This window comes from Tachypleus tridentatus, chromosome 9 (assembly GCF_004210375.1).
Source record: "Tachypleus tridentatus isolate NWPU-2018 chromosome 9, ASM421037v1, whole genome shotgun sequence".
Lineage (NCBI taxonomy): Eukaryota > Metazoa > Arthropoda > Merostomata > Xiphosura > Limulidae > Tachypleus > Tachypleus tridentatus.
Window position 1 is genome coordinate 49,192,542 of NC_134833.1, and position 14,619 is coordinate 49,207,160.

The 14,619-nt window shown below is 30.7% G+C and overlaps 1 protein-coding gene across 1 annotated transcript in view; it reads left to right on the top strand.

Moving 5' to 3' along the window:
- The window catches only part of LOC143225213 (protein turtle homolog B-like), a 261,798-nt gene that overhangs the window by 163,566 nt on the left and 83,613 nt on the right, over positions 1–14,619 (top strand). Inside the window, exons 6-8 of the mRNA XM_076454228.1 lie at positions 2,102–2,383; positions 6,020–6,304; positions 7,515–7,820. Coding sequence (XP_076310343.1) covers positions 2,102–2,383; positions 6,020–6,304; positions 7,515–7,820 — 873 coding nt within the window. The remainder of the gene's footprint in view (positions 1–2,101; positions 2,384–6,019; positions 6,305–7,514; positions 7,821–14,619) is intronic.

Consider the following 14,619-nt stretch of genomic DNA (forward strand, 5'->3'; position numbering starts at 1 on the left):
TTCCTGTTTTCACTTTGATATGTGTAACTCGTTTACTTTCAAAGAGTTCATCCTATTGTTTGAGGTAATCAGTTCTCTAATTAGTTAATCTCGAAGCAGAAGAGTTTTGACATAGATTGAGAATACAATTCCTGCAATCTATAGACGGGTTGTTGATATCTCGTACTCTTGTCTGTTTTGACATATTCTTGTTTGCTAAATAAATATTGTGTTTTTATAATGTTTTCACTGTGCCCAAGACAATATAAATATTTGTTTATTTGGTTTTGGATATTCACGCAAAGCTAATGACAGGTTATCTGCAGTAACCTACCTAATTTTGAACTGATAGAATAGAGAGAAAAAAGCTAGCAAACAGCATATATCGTCAGCTATTGGGTTATTCTTGTCTGGCTCAATAGTGATATTTGGTCGTCACTCTCTATAACCTACTCATAGCCTCTAGGTGCAAAGCACAATATTTTTTTTCTATATATTCAGTAATTGGACGCGAACGTTAGACACACAGATCGTTACGTCCGGCGCAATAATCGTTAGATTATTCTTTACATTTAGTGAAGTCAGAAATTCATTTTAATTTCACATTACATTTTCTATCATTACTCCTGTTATTTTTATTACTATTCTAAAACTTGAGAACATCACACAAGTTCAAAATAACTTCTAAGTTTATATATATCTATATGTATATACAAAGAAGGATCTAGAAAATCGTTTAATTGTCCATTTATTTTATGTAATTATATACTCATTTAACTCTTTAAGAGTTATTATGGCCTTTGACGATTGATCGAGAAGCATCAACTTTACTGGGGTCAAGCGTCATGGTCGTTTATTTTGAATTCATTATTAGTATTGCCTTTAACAATAGAAAAAAAAATTGCCCTCTGGTATATAAATCTGGTTTGTTCCGAGTTATACAATGAAATCAATTAATATTAAAAATTAGAAAGCAAACAATAACAATTTTACCCAGGTGAACAACTGAGAAAACAAGAAAAATGCCCCATTAAAGCTTTCGAAAATGACAGTTTCATAGTTTCAGCGAACACAATATTTGAATCATTTATACATTACACTCACTGTTAGTATAATACTATATTAACTCAAACGCTTCTGTTCATCTTATAAAAAATGAATCAATAACTTTGATTCTTAGGCGATTCTCAGAATCTTAGCTCAACTTAGAAGGTACCATTACTTGAACAAACGGAGAATAGTAATGTTTAGTCATTGTGTCTTAAGTATCTTAATAATATTTTAATGAGTGTCGTTTCGAGTACAAATAGAACACTTTCAGTGAAAACTAATTTTCTTCTTTGTAGATGAAGCAGTGAGTAAACGTAAATAGTATTACTCATTTCATGTTTCTAGTTAAATTCCTATAAAAATTATCACTGAAAGTTTGTATGATTTGTGTATGATTAAAATAATTAGTATGGAGTATAGGAAATATATTATTGGGTAATATTATTTCTCTGTTACTTTACATTCTTGTTCCATCATTGCCAAGTTCTTATAGCATTACTCATTAACTATTTCTATAGATTTAAACATTTTACTCTCAAAATAGTTTATTTTCACTAGTAATCTTTAAATTGGAGCTTAGTCGTAAAATATGTAGATATTTCAGAAAGTAGATTCATTAATTACGGATTTAGAAAGCTAAATTAACCACACTATAAGATCCTAACAACGTATAAAACTCGGTTCCACTACGCAATGATAATGCTTAACGTTTAAACTGAAAGCAATCTAATTGTCAGAGACCGTTCATTTTACATTCTATAATGCTGCAGCTTATTCTGACATTGGATTTCGTGTAGAAGATTTTCGAAATATAAAATTCCTCGGAGGGCAAGGCTGTCTAAATATAGTTATATGGTTATCATATTTTACCGGATAAATTATATTGATGTTAGTTCGTCTAGTAAGCTTTAGCTCTACTAATTTTCTAAAGTAAGTATTGAAATATATCATTATATATCTTACATCAAATATTTTATCATCTTTTTTTTAAAAAAATAAGAAAAAAAAACATTCTAGCAAACATAACGTAGTGCAGTGAAGATCTAAGTTTGAAAATTGTTTGGCCCTACAGATCCCCCTCAGTTAGTTCTGCGGCAAGATAATATAGATGTACAAGAGGGAGAAGATGTTAATTTCGAATGCAACGTTCGGGCCAATCCTCCTACAGCAAAGATTAGTTGGGAATTCGAAGGACAAGAACTCAACTTGAGCCCAGCAGCAGCTGTAGCTACAATAAATGACCAAACACTCACTTTGCAGAAAGTCAATAGATCCAATAGAGGGCGTTACAAATGTTCTGCCAGTAACACTGAAGGACTTGGTGTTAGCAATGAAATATTCTTGAAGGTTAAGTGTACGTTAGTATACTATATTTCTAAATCTGTTTGTGATAACAAGTAGGAATAATATAACTTTAAGTAACACTCCACTATAGGTTTTAATGCTTTTGCTTATGTGATGAAGTTTAAATAGCGAACAGGCTCCAAGTTGTTAATGGTGCATCTATGTATTAATTGTTGAGAAAGATGTCCAAATAAATATTTTATTTATCATAATTAGATTAAATGGTGGCTTTTAACTACACCTACCCCAACGCAAACTTAACTTGTCGCATGTATTTAACTATTGTACGGTTGTTTTATAAGAACTAATTGAAAAAAAGTTATTGCAACTTATGACGAAATATCTCAAAATTTAAAATACGTTAAATCTTGCAGTATAAATTGAACAGACACGTGGGTATCAAATGATTGGTACAACTGATCGCACAAGATCCAATAAGCAAAGGTGTGTTTGCCTTTCATCAGATGCTTAATACATTTGTTGACTTTAATGCCAGAAAGTACACAGTGGTTCAACGACAAGCCTGCAAGCTTATAACGCTAAATTTGAATTTCGATGTCCAAGGTGGATAGAGGATAAATAGCTCATTGCATAACTTTGTGCTTTACAACAAACAAGAAATGTGTTGCAAAAACGTAAAGAATAATATAGCAGCACCAGTTAATCTCATAATTACTTAATAGGATTTACTATTTACCTGAGTTTAATTACATAATTAATCCTAAAGAAACATCATGTTCAGTTTTATACTAAATATATGAGTGTGGTTTGCGAATGTCTTTATAGAATATTACAATAAAGGAATTACAATCACATATCTTTTACGCAGCATCCTGAAGCTGATTAATTAATGAAGTTAGGTTTTGATCGAGGTATGACTCACGACTACAGCTTCCATCATGATTGAGGTCAACGTCATATGTTGAATGGCGCAGCCACAACATCATTCCACTCTCGAGATCAATTCGTTATTCTTTGTAATGGTAATCACTGTACGTGGCAGAAAAAAAAGAAGGAATTACCGAGGAAGGAATTACCATTATACGTTTTTTTTTAATATATACAGTCATATGAAAAAGTTAGGACACCCTATGAAAGCCTGTGTATTTTTGTAACATTTTTGGATATATAGATATTTAATCTCAATTTCAATAATACTGAGGGATTATAGGAAGATAACTAAACAATTAAAATTAAAGAAAATACTTTTCAAGATCTTCTGTAAATGCAATTCTACAAAAATGCATATTCTAACTGAGGAAAAAGTTGGGACACCCTACCCCCTAATAGCTAGTATTACCCATTTGGCTGAAATAACTGCAGTGAGACGCTTCTTGTAGCCATCTACCAGTCTCTGACATCGGTCTGAAGAAAGATTGCCCCACTCCTCAACGCAGAATTCTTGCATGTACAGCCCGGTTTAAGTCACCCTACAGCATCTCGATGGGATTAAGATCTGGGCTTTGACTCGGCCAATCCAGGACTCTCCATTTCTTAGTTTTCAGCCAGTCCTTTGTGGATTTACTGGTACGTTTTGAGTCATTGTCTTGTTGCAGGGTCCAGTTCCGCTTCAGCTTTAATTTTTGTACAGATGGTCTCATATGATCCTCAAGCATCCTCTGATACACAGTAGAATGCATGGTGGATTCTATGATTGTGAGCTGACCAGGTCCTGCTGCAGCAAAGCAGCCCCAAACCATGACACTTCCATGCTTCACAGTTGGTATGAGGTTCTTTTTTTTAATATAATGCTGTATTTGGTTTACGCTAAACATGTTCTCTGTTCTGGTGTCCAAATAATTCAATTTTGGACTCATCTGTCCAAAAAACATTATTACAGAAGTCCTGATAGTTGTCTACATTCTCTCTGGCAAACTTCAGTCCGGCCTTGATGTTTCTCTTAGAGAGCAAAGATTTTCCTCCTTGCATACCTTCCATGCAAGTTAAACTTGTGCAGTCTCTTTCTGATTGTAGAGGCATGCACTTTCACATCAACAGTAATCAGAGCTTGCTGTAGGTCCCGTGATGACATTTTAGGGTGTTTGGAGACCTCTTTTAGCATCTTGCGGTCTGCTCTCGGGGTGAACTTGCTTGGATGACCAGACCTGGGCATGTTGGCAGTTGTTTTGAAAGTTCTCCACTTGTTGACTATTTTCTGGACAGTGAAATGGCTGATTTCAAAAATCTTTTGGGATCTTTTTAAATCCCTTACCAGACTCATAAGCTGCTACAATTTTCTTTCTGAAGGCCTCAGACAGTTCTTTTGCTCTCACCATGGTGCTCACTCTCACTTGAACAGTTAGGAGCACATCAAACTAAATGTGTGAGATTTAAATAGAGCAAGCTTCGTTCAAAATGCTGAGTGACGATTTTCTAATCATGTGCACCTGGTGTGATACACCTGTGCGTGAGTTGAGCCATTTTAAGTGGGAATAAATGTTGAGGTGTCCTAACTTTTTCCTCAGTTAGAATATGCATTTTTGTAGAATTATTACATTTACAGAAGATCTTGAAAGGTCTTTTGTTTAATTTTAATTGTTTAGTTATATTCCCATAATCTCTCAGTATTGTTAAAATTGAGATAAAATATCTATATATCCAAATATGTTACAAAAATACACAGGCTTTCATAGGGTGTCCTAACTTTTTCACATGACAGTACGTGTGTTTCAGTTTGATGCATATGACGTATATTGTTCGTTTTGTTTTGCCAAGTCCCGCCTGCTCTCCAAATTTGTAAAATATTCTCTAGAGTAAGAATCAACAATACTTATTTTATGAAAACAATAACGTGTCTTCGAATATTGTATCAATAAAGAAAATTGCGTGTATCAATTTTGTTCGCAAATATGAATTTGATAAAAAAATCAAAATATAATTAACTTCTAATTTAAAAGTAAAATTTCTGGCTGTTTGAAATTGAAATACGTTATGTACGTAACATAATAAATCGGGACCCCGCAGGGACAGCGCTAAGTCTTCGGATTTACAACGCTAAAATCAGGGGCTTGATTCCCCTTGGTGGACACAGCAGGTAGCCCGATGTGACTTTGCTATTGGCAAACTCACTCACATATAATAGCTGGGAGACTTGTGCGAGATGAATTATAATACGTATCACTGTTTACACTTTATGCATATGTATGTTAAAGGGTCACACCAAAGAACACTGAATTCTAGAATTTGTTAAAAGAAAACACGCATACCTTAATTAAACTTATGAAATTTTACAATATTTTCAGTAATTATTAAATATATTTATCTGTTTCTGTTTTATTGACATGTAAGTCTATAAATATAATATATTACACTTTACCTTACTCTCAAGTACCCTAGAAATAACTGTAAATGACGTTTAATTTATCACAATTAAAAATGATAAAAACATGATTGGTATTACTTTTTTTGAAAATGTATGCCACTGTTAGCATATTTGATCAATAACAAGGATAAATTGAATCTGTAAACGCTGATGATCATGCTATGAACGCATGAAGTTATTCACTAGAGTTCGTACGCATATTTTAATTTTGTTATGGCACTAACATGAGGATTATTTATTTCGTTAAAAACCCATTATTGTTCTAAATATGTATATTATGTTCATTATTATGATTTCTCTACAACACTGACATTTCCTTTGCAGATGGTCCCACATGCCAACTTCAGAGAAAATCCTATGGAGTAGCCATTGGTGAAACTGTTCAAGTAAAATGTGCATTAGACGCTGACCCACCAGACATCACTTTCCACTGGCGTTTAATCACTTCCACCAGCCAGGTTGATGATATAATATACAAAAGTGACCAATCAGAAAGTATAGCCACTTACACTCCGAAGACGAAGGACGACTACGGAATATTGGAGTGCTGGGGAACCAATAAGATGGGTGTTCAAAAAGAGCGTTGTTCTTTTAGTATCGTTTCAGCCGGTAATTAAGATTCATTCTGAAGAATTAACGTTTTCCTTACATCATTGTTCCTATAACATAATAAGATTAGCTTCTAACGTAACTTATTTCAGTTGTGCAGTCTTCCTTGAGATTATTTTCCTACATACTGGTCAAAGTCAGAAAAAAAAAACTTTGGAAAACCATCACCTTAATAAAAAAATAAAAGAGAAATAAATATGTTGTGTTAAGTTGCAAAAACATCTAGAAGAAAACCTTTTATGCTGTAGGTTAATCAAAGTCGTAAACAAATGAGCTGCATAATTAACGAAATTATAGCTAAATGTTATAAACATGAATACTTTCAATAAATTCCAATGAGTAACTTAAGCAAGGCTTAGCTTTATAAATATTATGTAATGATAAACTTTCAACATAAATACGTAAGTATTAATATGAAAATTATTTTTTACAACTGGTTAAAATTTAAAATTTATTATTTTTGAAATTTTGATTTATAGTGCTTACAAAAGGTAGATATAAACGTCGAGACAAATGAAATAAAACGTATCGCAATAATAAGTGTATTATAAATAAAAACATTTATTATAATCACCAAATGAACTTGAAGATGATAAACATATTTTTCTTTTGATGAATTAAAAGTATTTAGTATTTACAATTTTTAAATCATGCACAGCGATCTAATTTTGATACTTTTTTATCATAAATTATCCTAGTTTGATCATTTTCTGAAATTATGTTTTTTACTTTTTTCAATATTTTTAAAAACAAAATAAAATTACACACTGTAATGGAGCAAATCTATATTACAAGCTACAAGGTTCCTTTAACGACTTGTTAATGCAGACGATAATAGCTTATTCTTAACATATACCTAGTAATAATTTAAGAAAATCCTTCAATTTTGTAATGGAAACTTTTAGAAGCAAAATTTCTCGTTGGTAAAGTGTGTTATCGTAAAGAGAACAAACGTATTTACCATAATCAGTTATGTTGATAAATTTCTCTTGCAATTACAGAACGAAACACATTTGATTATTTAGATATAAAAGGAGGCTGTATATGTATTATTTCTATTTGTTTCTGTATTAGTTTACAAAAAAAATTAAACTTATTCCTAGTGGTATTTTGTTTACTTTTGGGGTAATTTTAATATGATTAAATTAAAGCTTTATTTCGTAACATTGCGTGTGTTTACGTTTTATACTGGTAACATATTTGTCTGCAGGACCACCAGATCACGTGAATAATTGCTCTGTGTTGAATCAGTCGGAACACACTGTCTTCATCCAGTGTCTTAAGGGATACGATGGAGGCATTACTCAACACTTTACTATAGAAGCTTACAATTTGGACAGTGGAAAACTTCTGGCAATAATTAGTTTATCAACCGAACCTGAGTTTTTTGTAACAGATCTTCCAGCGGACATGGCTGTACGCTTTCAAGTAACAGCCTCAAACGCTAGGGGTCGAAGTTCTCCAGTAGTGCTGGTAGCTCACACTCCCCGATCACCAGAGAAACTAACTGTACGAGGTATGGCCAGAAGTAAAGTTTAGGATAATCACGTATTTTATTTTCAAAATCATTGGACTTTACAACCAACATTAATGGTAATGTGTATTATTTTCTTCTACTATTATCAATTTCATTCCAAGTGCATAAATTTCATTCGATTTTTTTTCAATACTTTTACGCAATATTGAGTTAAATGCATGCTTTTAATTACTATTATTTTTCTATTAATATAACATTTTGTGCTATCATATGTTTAACATTTTATTGAACTCTAACCAAAATACTATCATCTTCTACCAGTATTTCTCAAAATACCGTCCCAAAAAATGTTATCTTAGATCATTATTTTTGGAAAACAAATTTCTTCTAGGTTTGACTCACATTTATACCTATAATACCTGCCCCCGCTGGTAAAGCGGTAAGTCTACGGATTTACACCGCTAAAATAAGGGATTCGATCCCATTCGGTGGACTCAGAAGATAGCCCGATGTGGATTTGTTATAAGAAAATACACACACACACACCTATACTAATTAATAACCTAACATCAAATTGCAACATCCCCTATAATCCTGTATCCATTTACCTCTCGTCCCTAAGACATGTGTCCGGCAAAAGCCAGTTAGAAACTCGTCTTTGTTACTCTGAAGATGACCTAAAAAGGTCTAAACGTTGTTCTGTACTTTATTTTAATAAAAGTTTTACTATTCATACCAACCGTCTTGAGATTCATTTTTTAGTTCAAGCGGGTTTCTTGTCATCACTAACTAAAAAAAAACAACTTAACTGTTTTTCTGGAACAATACCTGACGTCTCCACGATCAACCAAATATTTATCAATACCTGACATCTCCACGATCAACCAATTATTTATCAATACCTGACGTCTCTGCGATCAACCATTTATTTCTCTAATTTACTGAAAACTGGTCTTCACAAACACTTTCCGATCCGGACCTGGCTTGTCATGAAGTTTAAAGTGCTCGACTCGCAATCTCTGTGTGTGTTTTCTTATAGCAAACCCACATCGGGCTATCTGCTGAGTCCACCACGGGAAATCGAATCCCTGATTTTAGCGGGAACCGCAATCTGTGTTACAGTTTTGAATCCTATCACCGAACATGGTTCCTCTTTCAATTATGGAGGCATTTCATACTTTGACTGTCAATCCCACTATTCGGTTGAAGTAGTTCAAGAGTTGGTGGTAGATGATGTCAATTAGCTGCCTTCACTCTACTCAAATACTAGCGAAAATACCATTCAAGTAACTTTGAGCGAAATTCAACAGCCAACTAAACTATTTAACGTATCATACTTTATACTGGTTTCAACCACCGAATTTTCTAAGGAATTAACCCTTTGTATTTCATATTTTATTTATGTCACATGTAAAAGACGAATCCAAGAAAAGAGTTAAATATAAAGCCATTGTTAGAAATACTTTGCTATACTTTAGGGTTCAAAACTACTAAAGCATACAATTCCAATATAATATAAAATAAAACATAAAGAAATGTTTGGTTAGTGAATGGAGATTTTACATCACTATGGTTTCTTGAAGAAGCCATTCGGTACATTGAAAGCTATAATGTAAGTGAAAATGTTGAATTATTTCAAATGTTCACAGCTACAAACAAATCATTAATTTACCGTAAGCCTGTGCTTTTATCAGTTGGTTTGAAAGAATAATTTTAAATATTTATAAAAGTACATCAGGTTTGTATCTCATTTATATATATATATACAAAAAAAAAATCGTCTCTGTAACGAAGGCCGTCAAACAAAGATTTTTAAATATGCTCTCAAAATCCTTTTAAACAGTTACATTAAAATTGCACAATGTTATAAAGTTCAGTATAAGAACTTTTAAAATAATAGTGACACTATTTAAGGTTTATAAAGGATAAAAAAATAATTTGTGAAAGAAAAGGTATTGTGTATGTTTTATTTCTGTAGTGCACAATACATGATCGATTGAAGATGTGAAAAAGAAACAGTGTGATATCAAGTATTATATTTTCAACATCTTTAAGTATATTATGTTAGAAGGATAGCTTTGATTTTCTAAAGAAAACGATCAGTAATTTCGGAACCTAGAATAAAGGTAACTTATATCATAAAGTTTTACATTGCTAGTTGTATTGAAACTCTTCTAGTTATTGTGGAATACTTTTTATTTATCTATATTTATGTGCAAACATTTGCTAACGATAAGTGAGCTTGAGAATGCCTCTTGCTTTATCTTTTAAAAACACATTATTTCATGAATATAACTAAACATACTAAATAGCAATATAACTTTGCTAGAGGGCTCTAAAATTGTCGAAATTCCGGATCTCAGCTAGTCACATCAGCTGTTCAATGATTATTCTTATTTTCAAATAAGTAGTAGCTATGCTTTATTTTTGTTTCTTTTGTAAGGACTTTGAGTTCCCAACACAATATAGAGCACGCTTTGGTGTTCATATTTAATAACTTATTTTATAGTGTGCTATTCTTGGCAAAAAACATCTGAATCAAACCTTTTTTATATCACTGACTTTAGAAAAATCGGGTATTCGATTGTAATTGTATAGTGTAGCTCTGAATGTAATACAAAACTACTACGTCCAATTTATTTTACAGTTCAATAGTTGTTAAGTAATATCGATACAACAGCGTATGTAAAATAATATTACCTCTAATTAATTGGCAAAACACTGAAATAAAAATAAACTTGATTAATTGGTCAAACTTTAATGTTCCAATGTGTGACTGAAAAGTTCAAATATGTTCACAATATTCGAAAGAAAGAAAAACAATTTTTATTCCTATGTCATACAGGTGAATAAATTGCATCTGATGAAAGATCATTATAATAGGTCAGTATCCGTTCTTTTTTTAGGGTTATTGGGGACTAATTTATCTCAAGATAGGTGGCTTGTAACACACTTACAAATGTGACAACGGTTTTTGAAGAACGTGCTGTTATAAAAGTTTTAAGCCCCAAAATAATGTGCAACCTACAATTTGTATTTCTCATCAAATCAATTATTTAATAATATTATTATTTAAAATAAACTAAAACAGGATAAATAATAATATTATTATTGTAAGCTACAGTCAATTTTGTGACAAATATTTTATGTTAAAGTAAAAGTAAGAAATTTCACATCTGCAGCCAACAGCTTATCAGTTTCTTTTATTGTGATTCTGTTTTATTATTAAAATTCTGATATAAGTAACAGATTTAGATTATTTTTTATCAAATTGAAGCTTTGTAGACATGTAAAATGAATAATAAGAATGACTTATCAAAAGATAAATCTAAATCATTTTTTATTACGATTTTTAATTTTAGGTTTATGAAATAGTTGCAAAGAAAAGGCAGACTGGTATTTTATTAGAAACTCATATTTTAGTACGAGGCCATGTTGTACCGAATACAAGAGAGTTCAAATTGATATGAAAGTAAAAATCAGACGTTTTAACTGCCTGCTGCATTTGTAATTAACTTGTACTCTTCAAGAAAAATTGACAAACCTACAATGTTATAAAAGATAATAATTATTGTAATGTAATTGTTATACTTTGAAAAAATTCAGGATTCTAGGTACTTTAAAAATAATTAATTTGTATTTCATCATTTCTTATTTTGTTTTGGCGTAACTAAAAATCAATTAATCACTAGTGCATCAGGAATTAAGAAAACTCCTATATCTGATTTTAGTTTTTATTTGTGTTTGTAATTAAGCATAAAGCTATACAGGGGGCTATCTGTGTTCTGCCACCACGGGTATTGAAACCCTGTTTAGAACATTGTAAATCTCCAGACATATTGCTGTGCCACTGTGTTTCGTCCTATAAAAAGTAAATAATTTTCTCATATAAACTTTTATAAATTTATAATTTATAAGCTCAAAGAAATATTTTGAACAATTTGATAATCATTGAAACTTACTCTTCTTTAAATAACGAAAAAAATGATTATACAATGCTCTTTTATGTAGTGCTTGTCAAAATAAGTTAATGCACTTTTATAGTCACTATAGTTCAATATTAAAAGCTATTGAGCTGCCAGTTGAATTTGTCTTTCAGATAAATTTGAAGAACACACCTGAATTCATATTTCAATTACACCCTGAAAAAGTTAGAATATATGAAGATCTTGATAACTTATATTTCTAAAAAGTCTACTTTTAAGTTCCAAATGTGTTAGTTCCAGATCAAAAAATAAAGTAATAGCTTAAAACAAAATATATTTTTTAAAAGTACCATAAAATCTGGTATATCATGAATGCACATTTAACTTTCTATATTGTTGAGTGAGATAATAAATAAATGAAATTGTACTGACTGTCAAGTTTATTGACATACATATTGCGTTCTTTATATTTCGATTTAAAGATGAGTAAATGATCTAGTTATTTTAGTTGTAAAGTATAATGATAAACAGTAACCATGATAATTTATAAAATGTTAAAGAATAGTCTTTAATGAGAATGCCCATTTGAAAAAGTAAATACTACAAGTAAAATTATGTTTAGCTGTAGGTCAGTATTTTATAGACAAGATTTTTGTGGTTTTCATAAATAGTATTTTAGAGTGTCTAATTGTTGATGTCTTGTTAATAAATATTTCAGTATGTGTGATATTTTTAAGTCTGCTATTTTACGTACGTAAATAATGTGATAAAGCAAAAGTTTTATATAAGAAATATAAATAGAGACTTGTATTAGATGCTAAAACATACTTGTTAGAAACTAATATTCATGGGGTGTAAGTTATCACAAAAGACTAAGCTAGATACCTAATTATCTGGCATTTAATCTTTAGCTTGAACATAGTAGAATTAAGTTACTTTTGTTAGCAAATTATCAATGTTAGATGAATGTAAGTTATATTTTCTAAATATCTGTATACCGATGCTGTCTGAACGTTTTAGTAATGAGCGGAAAACGCTATTTTATAAAGAATAATGAACGCACAGAAATTCAAGAATTATATGTTAACTTTTTCGTTTACAAACTGTATTAAAATCTTTCATACTTTATCTGAAATTGGTTAGTAGTAATATGGATAAAATGTACAAATATTGTATGAAAGTTAATTTAAAATGAGAAAATTCAGGATTTTATAAACTGGGATGTTTGTATTTTCATAAATAGTATATTAGTCTTTCCAATTCTTGAAGTTTTGTGAATAAATGCTTCAGTATGTGTGACAAACACTAAATAAGACTGTTGTGACACATTCTATTTCTCAAGATTAAACACAACATGTTCATTATATACATTTCAGTTAGTGCACAATTCTTATACACTTCCTATTCAATTACATTCCATGAAATGATTATCCACGATTCTACAAATTTATTTAACCACTTAAAACAAAACTGCATGTATATAATGAACATGTGTTAAATCTTGAGAAATAGAATTCATGAATGCGCAATTGGTGCCTTACATTACTATGTTAAGTGAGCAAATCAATAAACTATGTTTACTGACTTTTAGATTCAGTGAAATTGAAAAGTTGATCATCACAAGTTAACTTAAAGTATGGCAAAATTCAATTTATTCCATACTGTTTGTGTATTTATGCAGAAAATATACAAATATGTAGAGTTTAAACAATTTATTTTAATAATAAGTGTAATTTAAATGTATATATAGGATTTATATCTTAGAAATGAATGTATAATTATCAAATGTAACATATACAATGTATTATATTTGACTTGTTAAACTTTTGTCTTAAGTTTGTTCTATGTTGAACTCCATCTTAGTAAAAAGTCGGCATACTGTTAATTGTTATGAGTGAAACTAAATATCCAATTCAGATGAAATTATCACAACCTTTGGTGATTAAATATGTTATGTATTAAACATCTTATGTTAAGGTTATTGATTCTTGATCAAAAATTTGCTCATTCTTTGTTAAGCAGAGAGGGCTGTGATCTATCAGCAAAAACATAGCAAAACATGTAATAACAACATTTTGAAATATAAAATGATGTTTGGATGGCAGTGCCAAAAAAAAGCAAAGTATATAGATGATACAGATATACATAGGTTATCCCTTCGTATCCTTCAAGTTAAATTTTAATGTTATCTTGTACCATGCATCCTTGACTATAATATTACTGCAGTTGGAAGATATTTATTACTGACTGTTGATATGCAGTTTGTTTATCATAATATCATTATCACATCAGGATAGGTACTAATGTAGTTTAACTAAGAGTCTAGGACTTCTTAAGTAGAAAGAGAACCAAGTTGAGTAAAAATATGCTTTGATCGTTATAGAATACTATAGACTCGACCACAAGATCAGTTGAATTTACTCATATCCCTTTTATATTCATATATTTTACAGTGTAATATTAAATTCCAATATTGTTAGTCATGTAAGGGCGATCTATGTACAGCTGTACTGTATTCTTTTCAGTACTACCACCTCTTCATCATGTTACATTTACAAAATATTTTTACTACTTGCCCATACATATAATATTCCTGAATAAACATATCACGCTATGTTTCCCTAATTACACATTTGTTTCACACACGAGTCTTTAACAATCAAATCTTAAGTGTGAAGAAAATCATCTAGTTGAAGTAAGCATTTCTGAAATATGAAATATGTCTTTGGCCAAGTTTCTTTCGTAAAATGGAGTAAAAAACTACAAGATATTAATGTTTTTTGGAATAAAGTTATATTTTCTATATAAACCAGAATAAGGATATATATATATTTAGTGAAATTAAATAATTATATCTAAATAAAGTTAAATGAATTAGTAAAATCATGAGGAAAGACTGCGCAAAAAATAAC